Below are 20,871 nucleotides of genomic sequence, written 5' to 3' on the forward strand. Positions count from 1 at the left end.
TATTGGTTCTGAACATACAGAGCATACCGGCTATCCTGTAAAGGTCATTCTGCTGTAACCTTTACATGCTCGTACAATTAGTAGTTCAAAGTAATTAGTATACACTAGAATTCTATGCAGTAAATTATTAAATTACCTAGCCTTATTTCAAAGTCTATCAAAAAATGTAGCTTTATGGCTACCACAGACTTGTCATTTTCGCGCTCGCGCTTGACAGACAGCTGAAGTGTGCGAAAGGGAAGCCATCACGTATATGAACATACCATGAGTGCGAAAGAGTCAGACTACCAATGAGAAAACGTGACCACTTTTGACTTTGACGACGGCCGCGGACGGCCAAGAGCGTATCACAGTAATTTTCAAATTGAAAAATATACACGGATTAGGACGAAAAGTATTAAATAAAGTAATTCAGTGAAGATTGTGTCTTGTAGTGTGCCGGATTTCAGTGTTACAGTGCCAAATAATCCAAGCAAACACTAATTTCAGAGGATTTATGATATTCCTAGCGAAATGTTCATAACGATATTTTGTCAAATTAACAGCGTAAAAAGTGTAAGAAGCCGGTTTATAAAGTTCATTATAAGTTTTTCTTCCTTTGTGTGCTAATATTTTATCATATTAGTCTATAATTTAAAATATTTTGTGTAAAAACATAACCTGTTACTTTACGATAGGGCTTGACAAAATGTTCATATGACAGTATCGATAACTTGTCGGTATATTAATAGCTATGTAATTATTTCTTCACAAGACATCATTAAGATATTAGCTTTTATAACCGACTTCAAATAATAACGATTGTTATACCTTTTTGAAGGTGCTCATGTTTAGCGGTAAATTTAAACTTCACTTTCCAACACAGTAAGAGTTACATTAAGATAAGTCTGCAACGATTTTGATAGTACACGCAGTGCAAGTGTTATTTATACGTCATAATGTCGTAGAATTTTAACGTTTAAAATAACACATTTGAAAAAGTAGTCGATAAAGCAATCAAACATCGACAGATTATTAATATGTTGTAACATGACATCACTGTTTTCGATCTCACATAGACAATTTACGCACACACTTGCATTTCATTTTTGGTCGCACTTTTGAAGATTGACAGTTGTTCTAGTCATATTAATTCTATGGTGGCTACCACCATCAGTTTGGCACTGACATAAACGCCATCGAGAACGTAATTTACTTTCTATGCATCTCGCTCGTACTCGCATATTAGTGCAAGCGAGATGTATAGAAAGTAAATTACGTTCTCGATAGCGTATATGTCAGTTTTGACACTATCAGTGACTCTGGTACGGGCTCTTATGTCACCCGTAACATACAATAAGTTTTTGGCAAAAATTTCTTTTTTAGTGTCAAGCTTTTATCGCTGACTGTACTTTTCTTACGACAGACAACTAATACTCATCGAGACAATTCTAAAAGCCCCTAACACAATTAGGTTGCGTTGTTTCATCACAGAGTTCCTATGGCCACCTCCTGTCTCCATCATCAGATCAGCTCGATGGTAACATAATATTACACTGTCACCCGACCTACATGTGTATGCAAAATTTCAGCTCAATCGGAAACCGGGAAGTAGATCAAAGTTAACTTGCAAGATTCCATTACATAGTTAGTTACATACAGGTCGACGTAATAAAAGCTTGTTAAAAAAAACATTCGTTCGACTCACTCACCTCAGTCACCAAAAACGGCCGATGAATAGTTTTGACACTACGATGGATAGTTCAAGTTTCAAGTTTCTTAATTTGGCCAAGTAACAAAAAAACGTTAGGGGAGATGCGTGTATAATGATCCCTTAAAGTGAAATGATCCCCCCTCTTATCTGAGCAACTACTGATGCCATCTATCTAAATATGCATTTCCATTACTTATAGCATGTTGCGTTTTATTCATATTATGTTTCACTGTCGGATCTTAATGATGTTTATCTATACTTTAAGGATGTTTATACTGAAGCAAGTTGAATTTGAAAGTTATATTTTTGTCGATATTTCAAATTTGGTGTTTGAGGTCAAATGATCCCTTTTCGTAGGCGTAAAATGATCCCTGGAATCATTTTACCCCCTAAGTAATTTACTATGAGCATTTCCTGTACAGGCCATAACATATCATGTCGCGAATTTATGTGCGCAAACCCACTTACTTCCGAAAAAATTACCTTAGGAAAAAATGCTAAGGGCTCTTAATGCGATTAAATTATGGATAAAATAGCAAGCAAAATCTGTGCCCCTGACGGCGTTAAAAATTAGGCCAAAATAGAAAAAAATAAATAGCACTCATCTTCTGAAAATAAAGAAACGCTGGAATCGACTGACTTAAATGATTAAAACGAAGAAATCTTGATATTACAAAGGAAGCATCTGTGATTATTTTAACATACCTATGTATAAAATGATCCTTTACTAAACCTTTAGAAAAGATAACATAATTATTTAAATATATAAAAAAACACGAGAAATAAGTATGCAGTAACTTAGTTAAGTAAATGGACTATTCATAAAGACCTAAATCTTGTGTTTTGGTCTCCAACTGTGAACACAGTAAAGTTTCTCCCTTAAGGGGATCATTATACCCACATCGCCCCTACATCTAGCAAGTCAAATACAGGTAATTGCTAAAACTAATCATGCAGTGTCTTAATAGGTAGATAAAATTATATAAATCAAAATGTATCATCGTGTGCTTAGATTTTTTTTTATATAAGAAAGTCATTATTTTTCATTTTATTTGTAAATTCATTGATTGAGTAAAATGGGTTACATTGAAAGAAACGTTTAAGTTTACTTTTAAATTGTATACAGGTATGTTAAATTCGTTATTTGTAAAGGCTAACTAGGCTAGGTTTGGTTGTAAAGGGTAACTTTTATGGATAATACCTTGCTTAAATTTTTAAACATACAGACCCACATATAGCCATATAGTCATTATTCATATAGCCATTCATTATTCATTATTTTTGGATGGATGGCAAACAGACCCACATACAGCCATATATTCATACCCGATTGTGGAAGTATCTGTATGCACAGTCAGCTGCAGAGATAGTTGACCCCCTCTGCAAACAAATTTCTTTGCAGGGGAGGTCTTATCTATGCAGCTGTCTGTACAAATACTGTCGAAACGAACTTCAGGCGTCCATGGGCTAGGGTGACCGTTTTCTATAAGATGGGCCGTATGATTATTTGCTACCAACGTGGTATTAATAAAAACATTCTGGTAAAAACAAAGGTGTAAAAAAAGTGTTAAAAATGTTTTATTCCAATAAAAAGTTTTATTCCTAATATTTAAGGGGCACGGCGTTAATTGTTATTAAATAAATAAATAAATAAATATTGAGGGACATCTTACACAGATCAACCTAGCCCCAAACTAAGCAAAGCTTGTACTATGGGTACTAGGCGACGATATACATACTTATATAGATAAATACATACTTATATACATAGAAAACATCCATGACTCCGGAACAAATATTAGTGTTTATCACACAAATAAATGCCCTTACCGGGATTCGAACCCAGGACCATCGGCTTAGCAGGCAGGGTCACTACCCACTAGGCCAGACCGGTCGTCAACCACCATTGTTACTGTTACCAGTCCCTACTGTTACGGAAAGCAGTATTGTAGCCATTATCGTTTCTAGCTGCGTAACCAGCGTAGTTGGGGTTAGTGTAACCACTGTTATAAACGGGTTTTGGTACTACTGGGGCTACTGGTACTACTGGGGTTACTGGTGCTACTGGGGTTACTGGTACTACAGTAGCCCCTACTGGCACTACTGGGGTTGGTACTACTGGCGCTGGTATGTATGGGACTGGTGCTACTGGGGCTGGTACATATGGAACTGGTGCTGGAACTAGGACTCTTTGTCTCGGTGGGACTGGTATTTGAGCGCCTCTTTGAGGTACTGGTCGCCTTTCGATCTTCGTTCTGCCGCCGCCTCCGTGTCCGTAAATGATTTTAGCGTTCGGACACTTGTCTAAGTGTACGCACTGGCCGGTGACATCGTTTCTGACAGTAGGGTGGATGCAGTAGCAGGCTGAGTACCCGCAGGTCTTCTGTTTGTCTGGTCTGGGGCGGGATTCGTAGCAGGTTGCCTCGCGGGTTACGTAACCACAGCCGGCGAGGGAGTAGAGTTGGGTGCCTGCTGGACAAGCTTGAGCTTGCGGGCCTGAGGAAAGTTTTGAGGTAAAGTTGGAAGCTTAAACAAGAAAAACGAGATATAAACGAGACTTAAACTACCGTAAAATGGGGTGAGTAGGTTTCGCGGGGAGAGGTGGGTTATGAATGGGGAAAGAAGGTTTGAGAGGGGGGTGAGAAGGGATTTTAAGGCTATTGCTACAAAAATAATGTATTCCAATTTAAAATGGAGCTATAATAATAATCATAATAAAAAAAAATCAATCCCACAATCTTCCAAAATCACCTTTGTATGAAAACCCCTCTCACCCCAAATACGAGGCACTACGGGGTGAGATGGGTTTTCCTCTTTATCGTCAAAGTTATGAAATGGAACTACCCAAAATAAAATAAAAACTAAAATACAAACGTCCGGAACACTTATTATATATACCATTCAGTTTTCATATGTAAAAATAAAATGTTATCGAGGTTTGAATTTCAGTTTTGACCCTACTCACCCCATTTTACGGTATCATAGATTTTTCCACAGAAGGTCAGATCGCACGGATACAACGAGTTGGCATTTGACATTTATTTTAGCGACTGCTAATTCTCGATCGCATTTCCTCTCTATCGCACCAATACATCAGCGCGAGCGAGATGGACTGCGATCAAGTTTACGGAGTCGCTAACGTAAACGTCAAGTGTCAACTCGTGGCACTGGTACGGTAAACCGCATCCATGGGTTTGTACTAAATTACAGCTGTGGTCACAGCCATGTTTTTGACAAAAATAGAAACTTACCCAGAGGAACCACATTCGCGGATACTGAAGACAGGCCAACGACGGCCAACAGGCAAGCAGTAACGCACTTCATCTTAAATCTCTGATCAAAACCTTTACGTGGTAACCCTGGTTACTAACTACCGAAGCACTGGAGCAAAGAACGGTGATACCGCTATTTAAGCAATTTTCTGCAAAATGCAATACAATGGTACCAACCTACCAACTCATTTTATTTGAACAGTTTGTGATGAACTCATTATTTAAATTGGCAAAAATAAATATCACAAGTAAGAATATGCAAAAGACGTCATGGCACAGATGTGTGCACTAACCAGAGTAACCGCATTAATATCAGTACCTATCTACACAGTCACACACCCTCCTCATTCTTTGACTAGACATCACTTAATCCTTATGCGCGGACTGTACATTTGTCTGGTTACATCTCGTTTAGTACTCTCAATACTGACTAAACATGAGTAGAGTACCAAAGTAAAAAACATCTTTAAAAAACTACCTACATATAACTCTATTCAGATGCCGATCCATAAAACATAGCGCTTCATAAGCATATGTAGTTGTAGTCTAATACACAGTTTTTTCTTATTGTTAATTCGAATTAGGGCATATTTTCCTGAAAACGCCCGTTCATTACCTAATAAGTACCTAATTGAAAAAGGTAAGTACCGAAATATATATTGAAAATACAAATGTCTGTAATTTGACGTCGGTACCTACGTACGTTGAATGTATGGCCGACTTCATAAACTTCTTCACCAACCCACTAACCCGGGGTTAACCGGTTAAGGCGTTAATCCAGTGTGAAATTGTACTGGTAACCATGGTAACTCCAGGTTTAACTGGTTAACCCCAGGTTAAAATGCAAGTGGCCCTTAACGACCAATGTCAGTGTCTTAGAGGCGTGTACAAATATATTGTTGGAACGTTGGTTTGTAAAGATGTTTGTGACCTCCACTGTACTTACACAGCACGGTTGTATAACGTTGTTACTCTGTTTATTTCAACTCTGCGTTGCTGTTACTGAGAACCATTATGGTAACAAGTAGCAATTAATTATAAAGAAAGTTTACTTACGGTCTCATATTTAGCAAGCTGGAAGAGCTTGTACATGACCTGATTATGCAAGCCATTTTTAGTCTTATGTTATACAGTAATTAGCATTATATTTACGTGAAAAACAAAGTAAATAAAATTTATGTGACGTTACTTCAGCTCTCGGCTCTTTTAAATCATTTTATTAGTCATATATTTGTTTGCTAAAGTTAAACCCCCTGCCAGGGATGGAAAAATAATTGTTCCTTACAAATGTCAGTTACCGTAAAATGGGGTGAGTAGGGGCAAAACTGACATTCAAACCTCGATAACATTTTATTTTTACATATGCAAACTGAATGGTGTATATAATAAGTGTTCCGGACGTTTGTATTTTAGTTTTTATTTTATTTTGGGTAGTTCCATTTCATAACTTTGACGATAAACAGGAAATCCCACCTCACCCCGTAGGCCCTCGTAATTGGGGTGAGATGGAATTTCATACAAAGGTGATTTTGGAAGATTGTTGGATCGATTTTTTTTTATTATGAGTATTACTGTACCTCCATTTTAAATTGGAATACATTATTTTTGTAGCAGTAGCCTTAAAATTCCATCTCACCCCCCTTTCATCCCTTCTCTCCCCATTCATAACCCAACTCTCCCCGCGAACCCTACTCACCCCATTTTACGGTATACAATAGGTGAAAAATAATACATATTAGAACAATTAATAAGTACAATAATTTATTACGCAGCTGCAATAAAATATATTAAAACTTTCCAATGTACGAATAGTATTGTCTTTGGTTAACGCGATACTTATTCATGAAATAAAACTATTAAGTTAAATGGATTGTTTCGCGTATATACAAGGGTTCGAAATGTCGGGATGTATATACTTTTTTCTAATCCCGTACTTTTATTTCACACATCTTTAAACCCCTACCTTATAGTTGTCAAGACAAGTCTTTAGTCTATTCCCCAAAAAAGCATTTGTGCATACACGCAGTATCTTTTTGGCACTTTTTCGATACTTATTTTAAATGTCATCTCTGACAAATAAGTGAACCATAGACATGTTTTATTTTATTTCATTCATTCTAATCATTATTTTCCCGCCCGTACCCTCCATTCTTTGCTACTTCTTGAATGTGATTATTGTGGTGTCATGGTGTGGAATAAAAACTTAACTTTTGTGTTAAATAAGTTTTTGGCAAAAATTTAATTTTTGGTACAAGCTTTTATCGCTGACTGTACTTTTCTTACGACAGACTAACTCTCACTCACTCGAACTAATACTCATCGAGACAATTCTAAAAACCCCTAACACAATTAGGTTGCGTTGTTTCATCACAGAGTTCCTATGGCCACCTCCTGTCTCCATCATCAGATCAGTTCGACAGTACCATATTATTGTATTGTCATCAGAACTACATACAGCTGCCAATTTTCATGACGCTACGATCCTTAGAAGATGGTTAAATTAGTTACCTTAATAGATTCCATTACATGTTAGTTACATACAGGTCGAGAGTTCCTATGGCCACCTCCTGTCTCCATCATCAGATCAGTTCGACAGTACCATATTATTGTATTGTCATCAAAACTACATACAGCTGCCAATTTTCAATGATGCTACGATCATTGGAAGATGGTTAAATTAGTTACCTTAGATTCCATTACATAGTTACATAGGTACAGGTCGACATCATAATAATAAAAAAAAGCTTGTTAAAAACAGTTTGTCTTTCAAGTTAAAATGGATGAAGACGAAAACTTAGTGTCTACGCCTGAAGAAATATCAGTGATGGCTCAAGAAGTCACTAAAAATAGGTAGATACCGTAGGTAGAATGAAAGTGCTTGGTCGTAGAAAATAGTCCAATTTGCCCACCCTCCTTTAAACATTTTATGATTATTGATTTTGGAATTTTTAATTTTTCCACTAAGAATCACGAGCTATTTCAATCCTAATACGGGATAATCAGTGTCCTCAAAATTACATATGATTTTTTTTGTTTGTCCCTTTGCTGAAATAAAAATGCCCACCTACAGGAGACGTATTTTCATTGTAATATTCAACAGGTTATGAATCTGATCTGGATTTGTTATGGATATGATCTTTCAGTTCCTGTCCATTTTCGTCACTGTTACATACCTATATCGAGTGTCTGTTGCGGTTGACTGACTACTGGAGTGTTTACCCTATATCCATGGTATAATAATATACTCCGCCTGGTACTCTCTTCCGAGATTCGCGAATGACCTAACTGGCACTTGCCTACGTCATCATGCTGTTTACAGGTTCTCAAACTTTAAAATGTGGGAGAATTTTAACCAACAGTGAAAATTATTTTAACGGCATTAATTTTAAGTTATTCATGTAGAAACATAGTAAAATAAAACAAATCTATACTGCACTTTTCACTCCTACTCTTACAGTTCCGAATAGAGCAGCCAACCATTTTCGTAACAAAACATTAATTACGAAGCTTACGACGTGAAAAGTTTGGAAAACACTGCGACTGCTGACACAGAGCGAGAAGGAAATAACAATTAACACGCGTTCGACAAGGACGGTCGGTCAGGGACAAAATGGCGGATTGTCAAATGTGACAGCGCTATCCTGTGTTGCCAGTAGTGTAAACAGAATTACCCGAACGTCTGAAATTTCTTTCGTGAATCGGAAGATATTGCTAACGAATAATTAAAAATGACGTGTTATTGTAAAATTTAAGATAAAATACATATAAATGAAAATTATTAAATTATAAAGAAATAAATTAACTTATTAACCATAGATATAATGTACCCATGTAACATGTTATGTTGAAATAAAGTGGCAATGTTATTGTGACGTAGGCAAGTGACACTCTGGGAAGAGAAGACCATGTTTTATTAGACCATGCCCTATATCAATCTATAACTGGATTGGGCATGAGTGGTGGGGATAACTGACAGAACGGGATAGCCTTATGTATCTTTCAGTAGGAGTAGCAGTGTTCGGTGCAATGCACCTTTAACACGTTTTAAGCCTCGTGCGGCGCGAGCGCGCCCTGTCAGCAAAAGACGCGTTAACCAATAATTTGCATTAACCTAAATTCAGTGTACTTTTCGGAACCATCGCGGCCGGGTGCATTCGATCACTATAACATTTTATAACATAACTTTTAACAATCATATAACTATTAACATTTTAACATTAATAAACATTTTCTCTACTTTCTCTCGACTTTTAACATTCATCGCGAACCCGCACCCGCACATGGTCCTTCGAACCGGATCTCGCGCGTTTTGATACTGTGGTTGATAGCCGTGTGAGGTGAACGAACTTTTAAACTCAACGAGTGAGGGTTGCAGCGTTTGAAGGAGAGGAGTAGCAGAGTCTCAACAGCAACAGTGGTGGTATTGGCAGTAACAGAGCAGCGCTAAGAGATATTCAAGTAAGATCTTTCCTTATTTTACTTAACCTTCGTCGGTCAAGATGGCTTACATTCAACGTCAAGGAGAGATTCAGCGGCTTATTGAGGCGTCTTTCTCGAACTTTAAAAAAGATAGTTCGGACAGGAAGACGAAGCTTGAATATTTTAAAACGCGTTTAGATACGTTAAACGAATTATGGAGCGAGTTCCAGTTTAACCATGAACAGATAAGTATGGTAGAGAGTCGGTCTAATTCGTACTTTACTAACAGGATTTATGAGAGCGCTAAGGAAACGTATTCTACTTTCCACGCGAAGCTAACAGCAGGGTATCAAGCATTGTTTGAGAAGAACATTGAATCTAAGATCGACCTCAACCCGTCAGAAACGAACACGTCTACAACTCTCAACAAGGACCGGGCAGAAGCATCTGCGAAGGATGACAAACCAACATCCGTCACTGAAGTTGGAGGTAATAAACTTAGCAAACAGCAGAGGGGAACAGAAAGTAAGATGGACGAAATGATGCGAAAGCAACAGGCTAACATAAAAGCCTTTGCGCGGACCGTGAACAACATTCAGATTGACCTATTAACAGAGAAATGGGAGCTCGAGGACGCTCTCAAAACATTGGAGGCTCGTTGGTCAGTTATCGATACTTTGCATTGGGAAATGGAAAGCGAGGACTCCCAAAGTGATTCGGCGTATGAAGATATGTTCAACAAACATGAAAAAACCTACAACATGATGAAGAAAAACATTAATAAAAAAGTATGGTCTGTAAAGCATAAAGTTAAATCTACACCAGTTTTAGACATCCCTACGTTTTACGGAAATTATAATTCTTGGGTCTCTTTTAAAGATTTATTCAGTGAAGCAATTCACAATAATTCGTCCTTATCAAACGCTCAAAAAATGCAGTTTTTGAAGTCAAAAGTAAAAGGTGAAGCAGAGCGTCTAATTCAACATCTTCAGATAAGTTCGGATAATTATGTAGTTTGCTGGGAGATTCTCAACAATCGGTACAATAACACTAAGCTAATATTTAACTCGCACATGAACATACTATTTGGGCTCCCTATCATGCAGCAGCAGACTTTAGCCCAAATAAAGAAACTACATGACACGGCGACAGAGTGCCTGCATGCAGTTAAGAATTTAGGGGTAAATATTAGTACGTGGGATCCATTGGTAGTTTATATTTTAACTCAAAAGCTCGACTCTGAAACACATAAAGACTACATAGAGTCATTGAAAAACTCAAGAGAATTGCCGGTACTAAAAGATTTCTTCGATTTCTTAGAAGGAAAGTTTACAAGTCTCGAAACATCTCGCCGAAAGCAGGAACCTCTAATCAACAGAACAAACTCTCAACAGTCATCGACCTCCAACAACACGAAGAAGCCTATGCAATCATACAATAATCGTCCTTATTACAACAGCAATAGTGGAGCCAACAAAAGCAATGGAAATGTAACTATTGCAAAAACTATGCACGTTTCAAGTATCAAATGTCCGTTGTGCAAGTTTCCACACGGAATCTACAGTTGTCGACAATTTTTGCAAATGCCAATGGAAAAACGATTCCAAACGGTCAATAAACTCGCGTTATGCATAAATTGCCTATTTAGTCATAATGGAAATGCTTGCAATTCAAATAAAACATGCCAGAAATGCTCAGGTCAACATAACACATTATTACACGAAGCATGTGTAAAAAGTGCAGCAACAGCAACTCAGTCATCGACCTCAACTTATGCAACGAATGCAATTACTTCGAATAAACAGATGGAATACGTAACAAACATTTCACAGACTTCATTCTGTGAAACTTTACTAGCTACCGCCATACTGAAAGTGCAGGCAGCAGATGGCACCTACCACACCTTCCGGGCCCTGGTAGACCCAGGAAGCCAAATTTCACTTATAACAGAACGGGCCGCTCAGATACTTAACTTAAAACGAGATAAGTGTTCTGGGGTCATCTATGGATTGGGAGAAAAAGAAAACGACTGTAAGGGCAAACTGAAAATACAATGTATGTCGATGTACAATGATTTCACATTTAATGCGAAAGTTTTTATCATGAACAAAGTTGTGAAATGCCTACCAGGCGAAACATTTTCGAAACCTTCGTGGTCCATGATACAGAATCTTAACCTGGCCGATCCAGACTTCAACGTTAGTCGTCCAGTAGATCTGCTTCTAGGATCAGTTGTAAACGCTCAGATAATTTTAGATGGTAAAATTAAGGGTGAAAATGAGTTGCAGCCTCTCGCGCAAGAGAGCCAACTCGGATGGCTTTTAAGCGGAAACGACGAAGAAGAACTGGAGACCTACCATTGTAACATTATCATAAACAACTTAGAAGAGATACAACAGTTTTGGGAAGTGGAAGACATAATGGAAGAAGGAAATCTATCACAGGAAGATTTAGAATGCATAAAACATTATGAAGAAAACACAAAACGAACAGTGGACGGCAGATACGAAGTGCGTATTCCCATGAAACCAAACTTTCAAGAAAAGTTAGGAGACTCTAAAACAAAAGCGATAGCTCAATTCAAGCACATGGAAAAGAAGCTCCAGAAACAAAGCAAACTAGCTGAAGCGTACAAAGCCTTCATGAAAGAATACAGCGACTTAGGACATATGAAACCTGCCGTGGGCAACAACAAGGTGGAGTGCTACTATCCTCATCACATTGTGGAACGCGCAGAATCACTTTCTACCAAGTATAGAGTCGTGTATAATGCTTCCAGCAAAACATCAACAGGATACTCACTAAACGACTTAATGTACAGGGGCCCAAATTTACAAAAAGATTTACAAACACTGTTACTAAAATGGAGGCAGTACGAGTTTGTGTTCTGCGCTGACCTAGAAAAAATGTTCCGTCAGATCCTAGTACATGAGGACGACCAACCCCTTCAAAAAATCATCTGGAGAGACGAGCACGGGACACTACAATCATTTCAGCTTACAACAGTTACATACGGAACAAAAAGTGCAAGCTTTTTAGCCATGATGACGCTAAAGAAGCTAGCCCGTGACGAACGAGACAACTACCCAGAAGCCTCGAAAATTTTGGAAGAATCATTCTACATGGATGACCTAGTACACGGTGCGCACTCCATAAAACAATCTATAAAATTAATCAACGACATAACAGTTCTATTAAAAACAGCAGGATTCAATTTGCGGAAATGGTCCTCAAACAAACAAGAAGTATTGGAACATATACAAAACAACCAAGAAAACCAAAACCTACTAATCAATTTTAAACAAGATGACATATCTAAAACACTCGGTTTAAGTTGGAATCCAGCAGAAGACATTTTTACCTTTCAATGTAAAATTGAAAAACAGAAAAACAAACCAACAAAAAGAACTCTCCTATCTGACATCTCCAAACTTTTTGACCCACTAGGCTGGCTTGCCCCGCTTAGCACCAAACTCAAAATTTTATTCCAAAAAGTGTGGAAACAGACCGTTCAATGGGATCAACCTATACCAGAGGAAATATACATGGAATGGTCCAAAATACAGGAAGACATTCACCTAATTAATGAATGTAAAATACCCAGATGGCTATTATGTAAACAAAATGACATGATTCAACTGCACGGGTACTGTGACGCATCAATGGAAGCCTACGCCTGTGTAGTATATGCACGGATTAAACATCAAACAAAACCAATTCTCGTCGCAGCGAAAACAAAAGTCGTCCCACACAAGAAACAATTAACACTTCCAAAGCTCGAATTAAGTGGAGCACATCTTCTTTCGAAGCTAATGGCAAAAATAAAAACATCTTTACAACAGCATACAGTGGAGACATTTGGCTGGTGTGATTCTAAAATCGTCCTTGGATGGTTGCAAGGTCAACCAAGCCGTTGGAAGCCATTTGTAGCAAATCGCGTAGAACAAATAAAACAGGTGATGCCCGAAGAACAATGGCGCTATGTAAAATCATCAGAAAACCCCGCGGATGCTGCAAGCAGAGGACAGACAGCATCTCAATTAAAAGACAACTCCCTATGGTGGTCAGGGCCAACTTGGTTAGCTGATTTCCAGTCAGAACTTGAATGTTCTCAAAAACCAACATATACTACAACAGAAGAAGAGAAAACATCATATGCATCGAATGTAGCGCAAAACAATAACAAACATGATGTCATACACAATTTACTAGAAAAATATAATTCTATTACAAAAGTAACACGAATCGTAGCCTACATATTGAGGGCATTCACTTTAAAGCGACAATGCTTACCAAGCTATCTCACATTACAAGAGTTGAGAAAAGCAAAATTGGCTATAATTAAATGTGTGCAAAACAACGAATTAGGAGAAGATATTGAACATTTACGTACGCACAATAAAGTCGAAACAAGAAGCAAGCTTTTCACATTATACCCTTTCATGGACAACAGCGGTATCCTTCGAGTGGGAGGTCGCCTCGAAGAAGCGCATTTATCTTACGAGATGAAACATCCAAAAATCATTCCGAAGGAGTCACGTCTTGCTACGTTACTCATAGAACACGCACACCTGATGACACTTCACGGAGGTGCCAAGATCACTTCAAGCAAGCTGCGAGAAGAGTACTGGGTAATGGGTGGAAACAATAGGGTCAAACAGCAAGTCCGAAAATGCGTCAAGTGCCAAAAAATTGATGGGAAAAAACAATATCAGCTGATGGGAGATCTTCCTGCCGCCCGTGTTAACGAAGCAAAACCATTTTTTCACACCGGAGTCGATTACACGGGATTTGTTGACATAAAAGCAAGCAAGGCGCGTGGAAGCAAAACGTTGAAAGGTTACATTGCCGTCTTCATCTGCATGGTCACAAAAGCGGTACACTTAGAGCTTGTAACTGAACTAACAAGCTCAGCATTCCTGGCAGCTCTAAGGAGGATGGCCGCCAGAAAAGGAGCCCCAAAGCACCTATACTCAGATCAAGGAACCAACTTCGTAGGCGCGAATAACATTTTGAAACAACAGTGGAAGGAAATTCAAAACACATTAGATGATAACTTCTTAGCAGAAATCGCCGAAATGGACATCGAATGGCATTTTAATGCCCCGTCCTGGCCCAGCGCTGGCGGGCTCTGGGAAAGAGCAGTCAGAAGCCTAAAACACCATTTGAAACGGGTAGTGGGTGAACAAAAACTTACTTACGAACAGTACGCAACAGTATTGGCCCAACTGGAAGCATGTCTAAATTCCCGCCCACTATGCCCCCTAACCGAAAACATTGATGACTTAAATACACTGACTCCAGCCCATTTCTTGCAAGGTAGAGCAGGAGTCACTATAATGGAAACATACGAGGACGCACGCACGAAATGGAGTTTAACACAAAAAATATTCAGTGACATTTGGAAAAGGTGGAAGTCTGAGTACTTAAGCCTACTTACAGCAAGACAGAAATGGTGCGATCCTCAGAAAAACCTTGAAATAGGCGACATAGTGGTCATACACGAAGATAATTTGCCGGCAGGAAAATGGGCGCTAGGGCGAGTAATCGACGTGCACGCAGGTCAGGACGGATATGTAAGAGTAGTAACATTAAAAACAGAAAAGGGAATACTCAAAAGACCCGTAGTAAAACTATCTGTCTTGCCCCTGGAAAAGCCTAAACCAGAAAAACAACCCGCCGAACAAAACACCCTGAAACAATCAAAAACAAAAAAAACAGCCAAACGGGGATGCATGGCATCCATGTTGATGATGCTATTTTATTTCCTAACATTTTTAGCAGCCGGAAATTGCGTCAAAATGACACCTATCAACGAAGGTCAAGGGTTGTACTTCGATAAACTGGGAACAATGCAGCTAGTTAGAGACGAGTGGAAACTAGTTGCGTACTACGACATGAGCCCTTTCTGGGAAGGGGTATCTGCATACAGAAAGTACAACGAACAATTGGAAACTATTTGTAAACAAGTAAGAAGCCTCTCACACTGTGACGTCATCCTTCTACAACTACGGCATTCGTACGATGAGCTGCAACATTACAATAAAGTATTATCCAGACATCAGCTGAAACAGCAGACACGCAAGAGACGGTGATTTGTCAACGGTGTCGGGAACCTAGCGAATACTTTATTCGGAGTCTTAGATGATAGATTCGCTCAACAATATCAAAAGGACATAAGTTTTATAAGAACAAATGAAAAACACATCGTCACAATGTGGAAAAATCAAACATCAATCGTAGAAGCCGAATATAACATGCTCTTGAGAACCAAAGACACAATACAAAAGCAACACAAGTTAATACATCAACATTTACTTTCTTTAGAAAAGGACACCACTGCAATGGAGAAAGAAATCACAGCTGCAGAGAGCATATCTCAATTTACAGTCGTAGCTATGGCTGCAAATAATTTATCAAGCCACCTTAAAACAATCCAAGACATGTTATTAGAGACTATAACTAACATTTACAATGATAAAATGAACATACATATTATTAGCCCCGAGCAACTACAGAAAGAATTGAACACTATATCTGGTCAACTTCTAAGCGACCTTACCCTACCAATCGATAACACACAAACACACCTTCAAAACATCTACCAAGTATTAAAAGTTAAAGCAAGAATGACTGACCAATATATGATATTTGAGATTCGCATTCCATTAATAACTCGTGATCGTTACGATCTTTACAACATTATTCCGGTCCCGCATAGCTCAAACATAAATATGATATCTGTTATCCCCATAGAAAAATACGTAGCAATGAACCTTCAAAAGGACGCATACATGCCATTACAAGAAAGAGATCTTGAAGTTTGTATCATACGAGACACGTTTACGTATATGTGCCCGCTTAAGGTCCCTATATACAAAATGAACACCGACCAGGATTTGTGTATAAAGGAAGAAAAGCAGAATTTAAAATGCAAAACAAGCATAGCCGCGTGCCAGAACAAGTGGATTAGCTTGACAAAGCCAAATTATTACTTATATTTTTGTTGCGATCAGTGTCAGTTTCGAACAATATGCTCAGATCGAGTTACGGCACAAACATTGGCACGCGCTAATATTATTTATATCGAGGAGAATTGCATTGTAAAAACAGATAACTTTGCAATTCACACGCACATGAATATGCAAAGTAGAACAGATTTAAAAGACAGCATACCTACACCAAAAATCGACCCAATTAACCACATAATAAACATTACAGTCGAAAAATTCGAAAACAACAGCTTAAATTTTATGGAAAGGAATGAAGATAAAAACATGCAAGAAAAAATAAAAGCGCTAAAGGAAAGTCAACCACCCGACGAGAACGACTATTCTATACATGATGTACACCACTACACTGCCATAATGCTTTGGATCACAATTATCATAATGGCAATTATACTAATTTGCCGGAAAAAACATTGCCAATGGAAACTTCTAGGAGCTCCGGCAACCCCAACAAATCCAGAGGAACCAGCAGCATCGGACAACATGTTCGAGAGACGCCGACCGAACCAGCCGCCGCCGCCGCCGCCGCCCCGAGCGAGCGCGAGCGCGGCCTCCACGCCCTGCAGTGCACGGCGCACCATCACCGGTGACATTTGTAGTGATGACAAGTGTAGTGTTAGTGCGCGATATCGAGCGAAAAGTGTGAGTGAAGGAGAAATAAATAGTGCGCGAGTGAAAGTGCTTACATGTCAGACACCGGAGATGAGTGGATCAACACATATGGACAGGGGAAGCTCCCCAATTTTAAGAAAAATATCATTCAATGAATAATATTCTAGTTTTAAGTTGATTGTACAATCACCTTGTATCATTCTTTTAACATTCCCATCTCATCTCATCGTTTGCCCCCCGCAAGATGTTCGGTGCAATGCACCTTTAACACGTTTTAAGCCTCGTGCGGCGCGAGCGCGCCCTGCCAGCCTATTATGGATAGCTTTATCCATCTTTATCCACGTGATAAAATAACTGTCACTGTTTAACACCGTGGGAAAGAAAGTGACGGACACCGTTTTATCACGCTGTCACGTAGACAAGAACGACCATCATATCCGTACTGTCAGCAAAAGACGCGTTAACCAATAATTTGCATTAACCTAAATTCAGTGTACTTTTCGGAACCATCGCGGCCGGGTGCATTCGATCACTATAACATTTTATAACATAACTTTTAACAATCATATAACTATTAACATTTTAACATTAATAAACATTTTCTCTACTTTCTCTCGACTTTTAACATTCATCGCGAACCCGCACCCGCACAAGCAGCGAAAGCGCTATTATTGTTTGTCCTTGTCACAGACTCACATTTTTCTTTATTCCCCATCCCCACCATAAATTAGTAAGGATGATTGGTCGAATTTATTTGTTGCCCACCATAACAAATAAATTCAACCAATCATAGCGTCGCTTTGCGACGCTATGATTGGTCGAATTTATATGTTTTGTCCCTCACGGAGGCACGCGTAGACCACTTCTATAGGATGCTACCTTCTATGGTTCTATAAGATTATTATTTTACGGTTGTTTTCGACCAAATTTTAGGACAGGTTGTAAAATGTAAATAAAACCAAGATTTTCCTTCCTTACCGAAAATAAAATAAAAATAAAAATAAGTAGATATCGTGTAATTCGTAATACATAATTAGTTTTACATTTATACTGGGTCAACCAAATCTTGTCAGTAAATAGGAACAAAAAAAACTATACTCATCCTTTTCTTTTGGGTGCTGGTACTAGTGTAAGACAAAGATAGTATGATTCTCTCTGTCTGTTTGAAATCAAACAGACCTTTGACGCACTGTAGTACTGTTACTTTAAAAAAGCTTATTACTTTCACAAAATGGCAACTTTACTCCTTATATAGATACGAAAGATACTTGAAGGCCAATTTGAACGCACACTGACATCAGAATTATATCTGAATGATGCCATTTAGCTATCGTACGTCTCGCTTGCGCCAATACATGTACGGACAAGTACGAGCGAAATGCACGATAACTAATATATCACTCTGATGTCAGTGTCCGTACGAATTGGCCTGTTGGGTAACCGGAGTTCAAGGGTTAACAACTAGCGGTCACAGGCGTTCTTGGTGTTACAGGCGTTCTTGGGGTCACCGGCGTTCTTGGGGTCACAGGCGTTCTTGGGGTCACGGGCGTTCTAGGCGTCACCGGCGTTTTTGGAGTCACAGGTGTAACATGTTTTTTCGGGCAGTCGCGTAGCTTCACGCATTGCTTAGTTTGTTCATTCCTCACGGTAGGTGGATTGCAGTAGCAAGCTTGGTAGTCGCAGATTTTACCCTTTGTTTTGTCTATTACCGGCTTCGGATTTTTGCAGGTTGCTTGTGGTAGGAGGTAGTCGCAGCCGGTGGTGTATCTGTAGGTGCCCGGTGGGCATATTATTGGACCTGGAAAAAAATATATTTTTAAAGCCTGTGTAATTAATAAGTTAAGCCTGTGATAAGTTTGCTATCTCTCAGCATATATTAGTAAATATTTTTGATATAAAATTTTAAACAATGTTACGTGTGTTAGGGGCAAGGAATACAAGGGAATTTTATAGTTCCTTAAGTTCAAAGTATAATATTTTAGACCTCTTATAATTATTTTGTCGCTGTTGAACTAAAATGAGAAAGAACTCATTTATTGTATAATAAGTGTTAGAAAATTAATATAAAACTAAAATTAACTACAATTAAGATAACTAAAGCTAAAAAAATACCTATCAAACTTTTGCGCCCATCACGCAGGCAGCGTTCCCGCGCTGGATTGCTATGGCCAATCTTTGCCCGAGAAAGCTGCCTGCGCGAGGGTCACCTGTGGCCTCCCTTAGGCGTTTGCTGATGCCGCAGCGCCTTGTGGAGTCCCCGAGCCCCCCTACCCACGGACCTAGTGTCTTGACGCCAAAAATATAAAAAAAACTAAAATATTGTTTAATGAAAATATATTTGTCGAAGAATAGTTTCACTGATAACCATTTAGTCCGATCTAGGAGGCTGGAATGGTATGTCAGCATCACGCACGGGAATAAAAGCTGTTCATAATATTCAAACATTTAAACTTATTAACTTAGACAAAAACTAAAGACTAAAGACTCAAGACAAAAGAGGCTCAAGACTCTTAATTAAAATCATTTGAGTATTTTTCGCTTCGAGACTGATAAAACAGCAACACTATAAACCAATTTGCTCTCTTTTTAATTACTTATGATGTTTACCGGTGCTAAATTATAGGTACATACTTAACCTACACCAAGGTCCCTGGCATTCTGGTGGATCCTGGGCCTTCACAAATACGAAGAAACTTACTAATAAAGTATCGCGAAAAGTTTGATTTTAAACACGTCGGTGCCAAAACGAGTGCTCTATGGCCACTTGTTTATTAAAAAATATGGAGCGCTTTTATACCTTTTCAATGAAAAAACAATAGTTTCATTTGACTTTCCGATTTTAAGGCAAAGTTATTTTTGTTTTATTCTTTTCACCTTATCGTGTCAACTGTGTTAATATTTGTTTTTCAGTCTTTATAGGTTTTTATGCCATTCATTTTATTAGAGTAAACAATATTTATCATAAATCGTAAGAAAATGCATGTCAAATAAAATATATATTGAAGAGAAATTTTGATGGAAATTTTATACAATATGTCCAAAAAAATAAATAAAATATTGTCCATTCAGAGTTTTTTGGTTTAAACCAAAGGATTCCGTAAGACAACCCAACTATAGTCTGAAAACTCCCAACTGTGGACCAAAAACTCGAATATCTTGTTTTAGGTTAGACTAATTTAGCCTTTTGGCTAAACATTTTTATAAAACTAAAAAAAAAACTTCGACTAAACTAAGGCGTTTTGGGGGTACATCGAAAGCGGGATAATTATGAAAATAGCATAGTTGCTACAGTACCTAGAAAGTTATTTTTAATCCGAAGTCAAAATTGTAGAAAACGGCCGCCATCTCGAATTTCTTAATTTTTGCTCTCATTATGATGAAACGTTATATCTAAGTATTCGAAAGGCTCCTTAATAGGAATCCGAAGTCAAGATTTTGAAAAAACGGCACGAATTGTGTTTACGCCGCTCTTTTTATAGTGAATTTAATCAATATATTTTTCTTTGTAAAATTATTATTTTGATAATACCTAGGTACCTATTTTACTTGGGCGAAGTTGGGTACCAACCGCGAAGATAATGTTCCCTGCGGTAGATTTGACAACCCTGATTTTCAGTGAATTGTTACATTGATGACGGGGTTTGGATATTATTATGCAAAGACGATTTAAAGATACTTACACCTAGGCCCCACGCAATCTGAGGGGTCTTGCGCCTTCACAAACACGAAGAAACTTACTAAAATCGCGAAAAGTTTCATTTTAACCACGTCGGCTCCTAAACGAGTGCTCTATGGCCACTTAGTTCCGTAAAAAATATGGAGCGCTTTTATACCTTTTCATTGAAAAACAATTCTTATTTTATTG

The 20,871-nt window shown here is 38.3% G+C and overlaps 1 protein-coding gene across 1 annotated transcript; it reads left to right on the plus strand.

The window, feature by feature from the left end:
• The first annotated feature begins 14,969 nt into the window (after window positions 1–14,969).
• Window positions 14,970–17,165, plus strand: LOC134654861 (uncharacterized). Its single transcript, XM_063510326.1, has 2 exons — window positions 14,970–15,475; window positions 15,575–17,165. Exons 1-2 carry the CDS (start codon window positions 15,120–15,122, stop codon window positions 17,163–17,165), a joined length of 1,947 nt encoding a protein of 648 aa, XP_063366396.1. The 5' UTR covers window positions 14,970–15,119.
• The last annotated feature ends 3,706 nt before the right edge of the window (window positions 17,166–20,871 follow it).

The sequence above is a fragment of the Cydia amplana genome, chromosome 1 (genome assembly GCF_948474715.1).
Source record: "Cydia amplana chromosome 1, ilCydAmpl1.1, whole genome shotgun sequence".
Taxonomy (NCBI): domain Eukaryota; kingdom Metazoa; phylum Arthropoda; class Insecta; order Lepidoptera; family Tortricidae; genus Cydia; species Cydia amplana.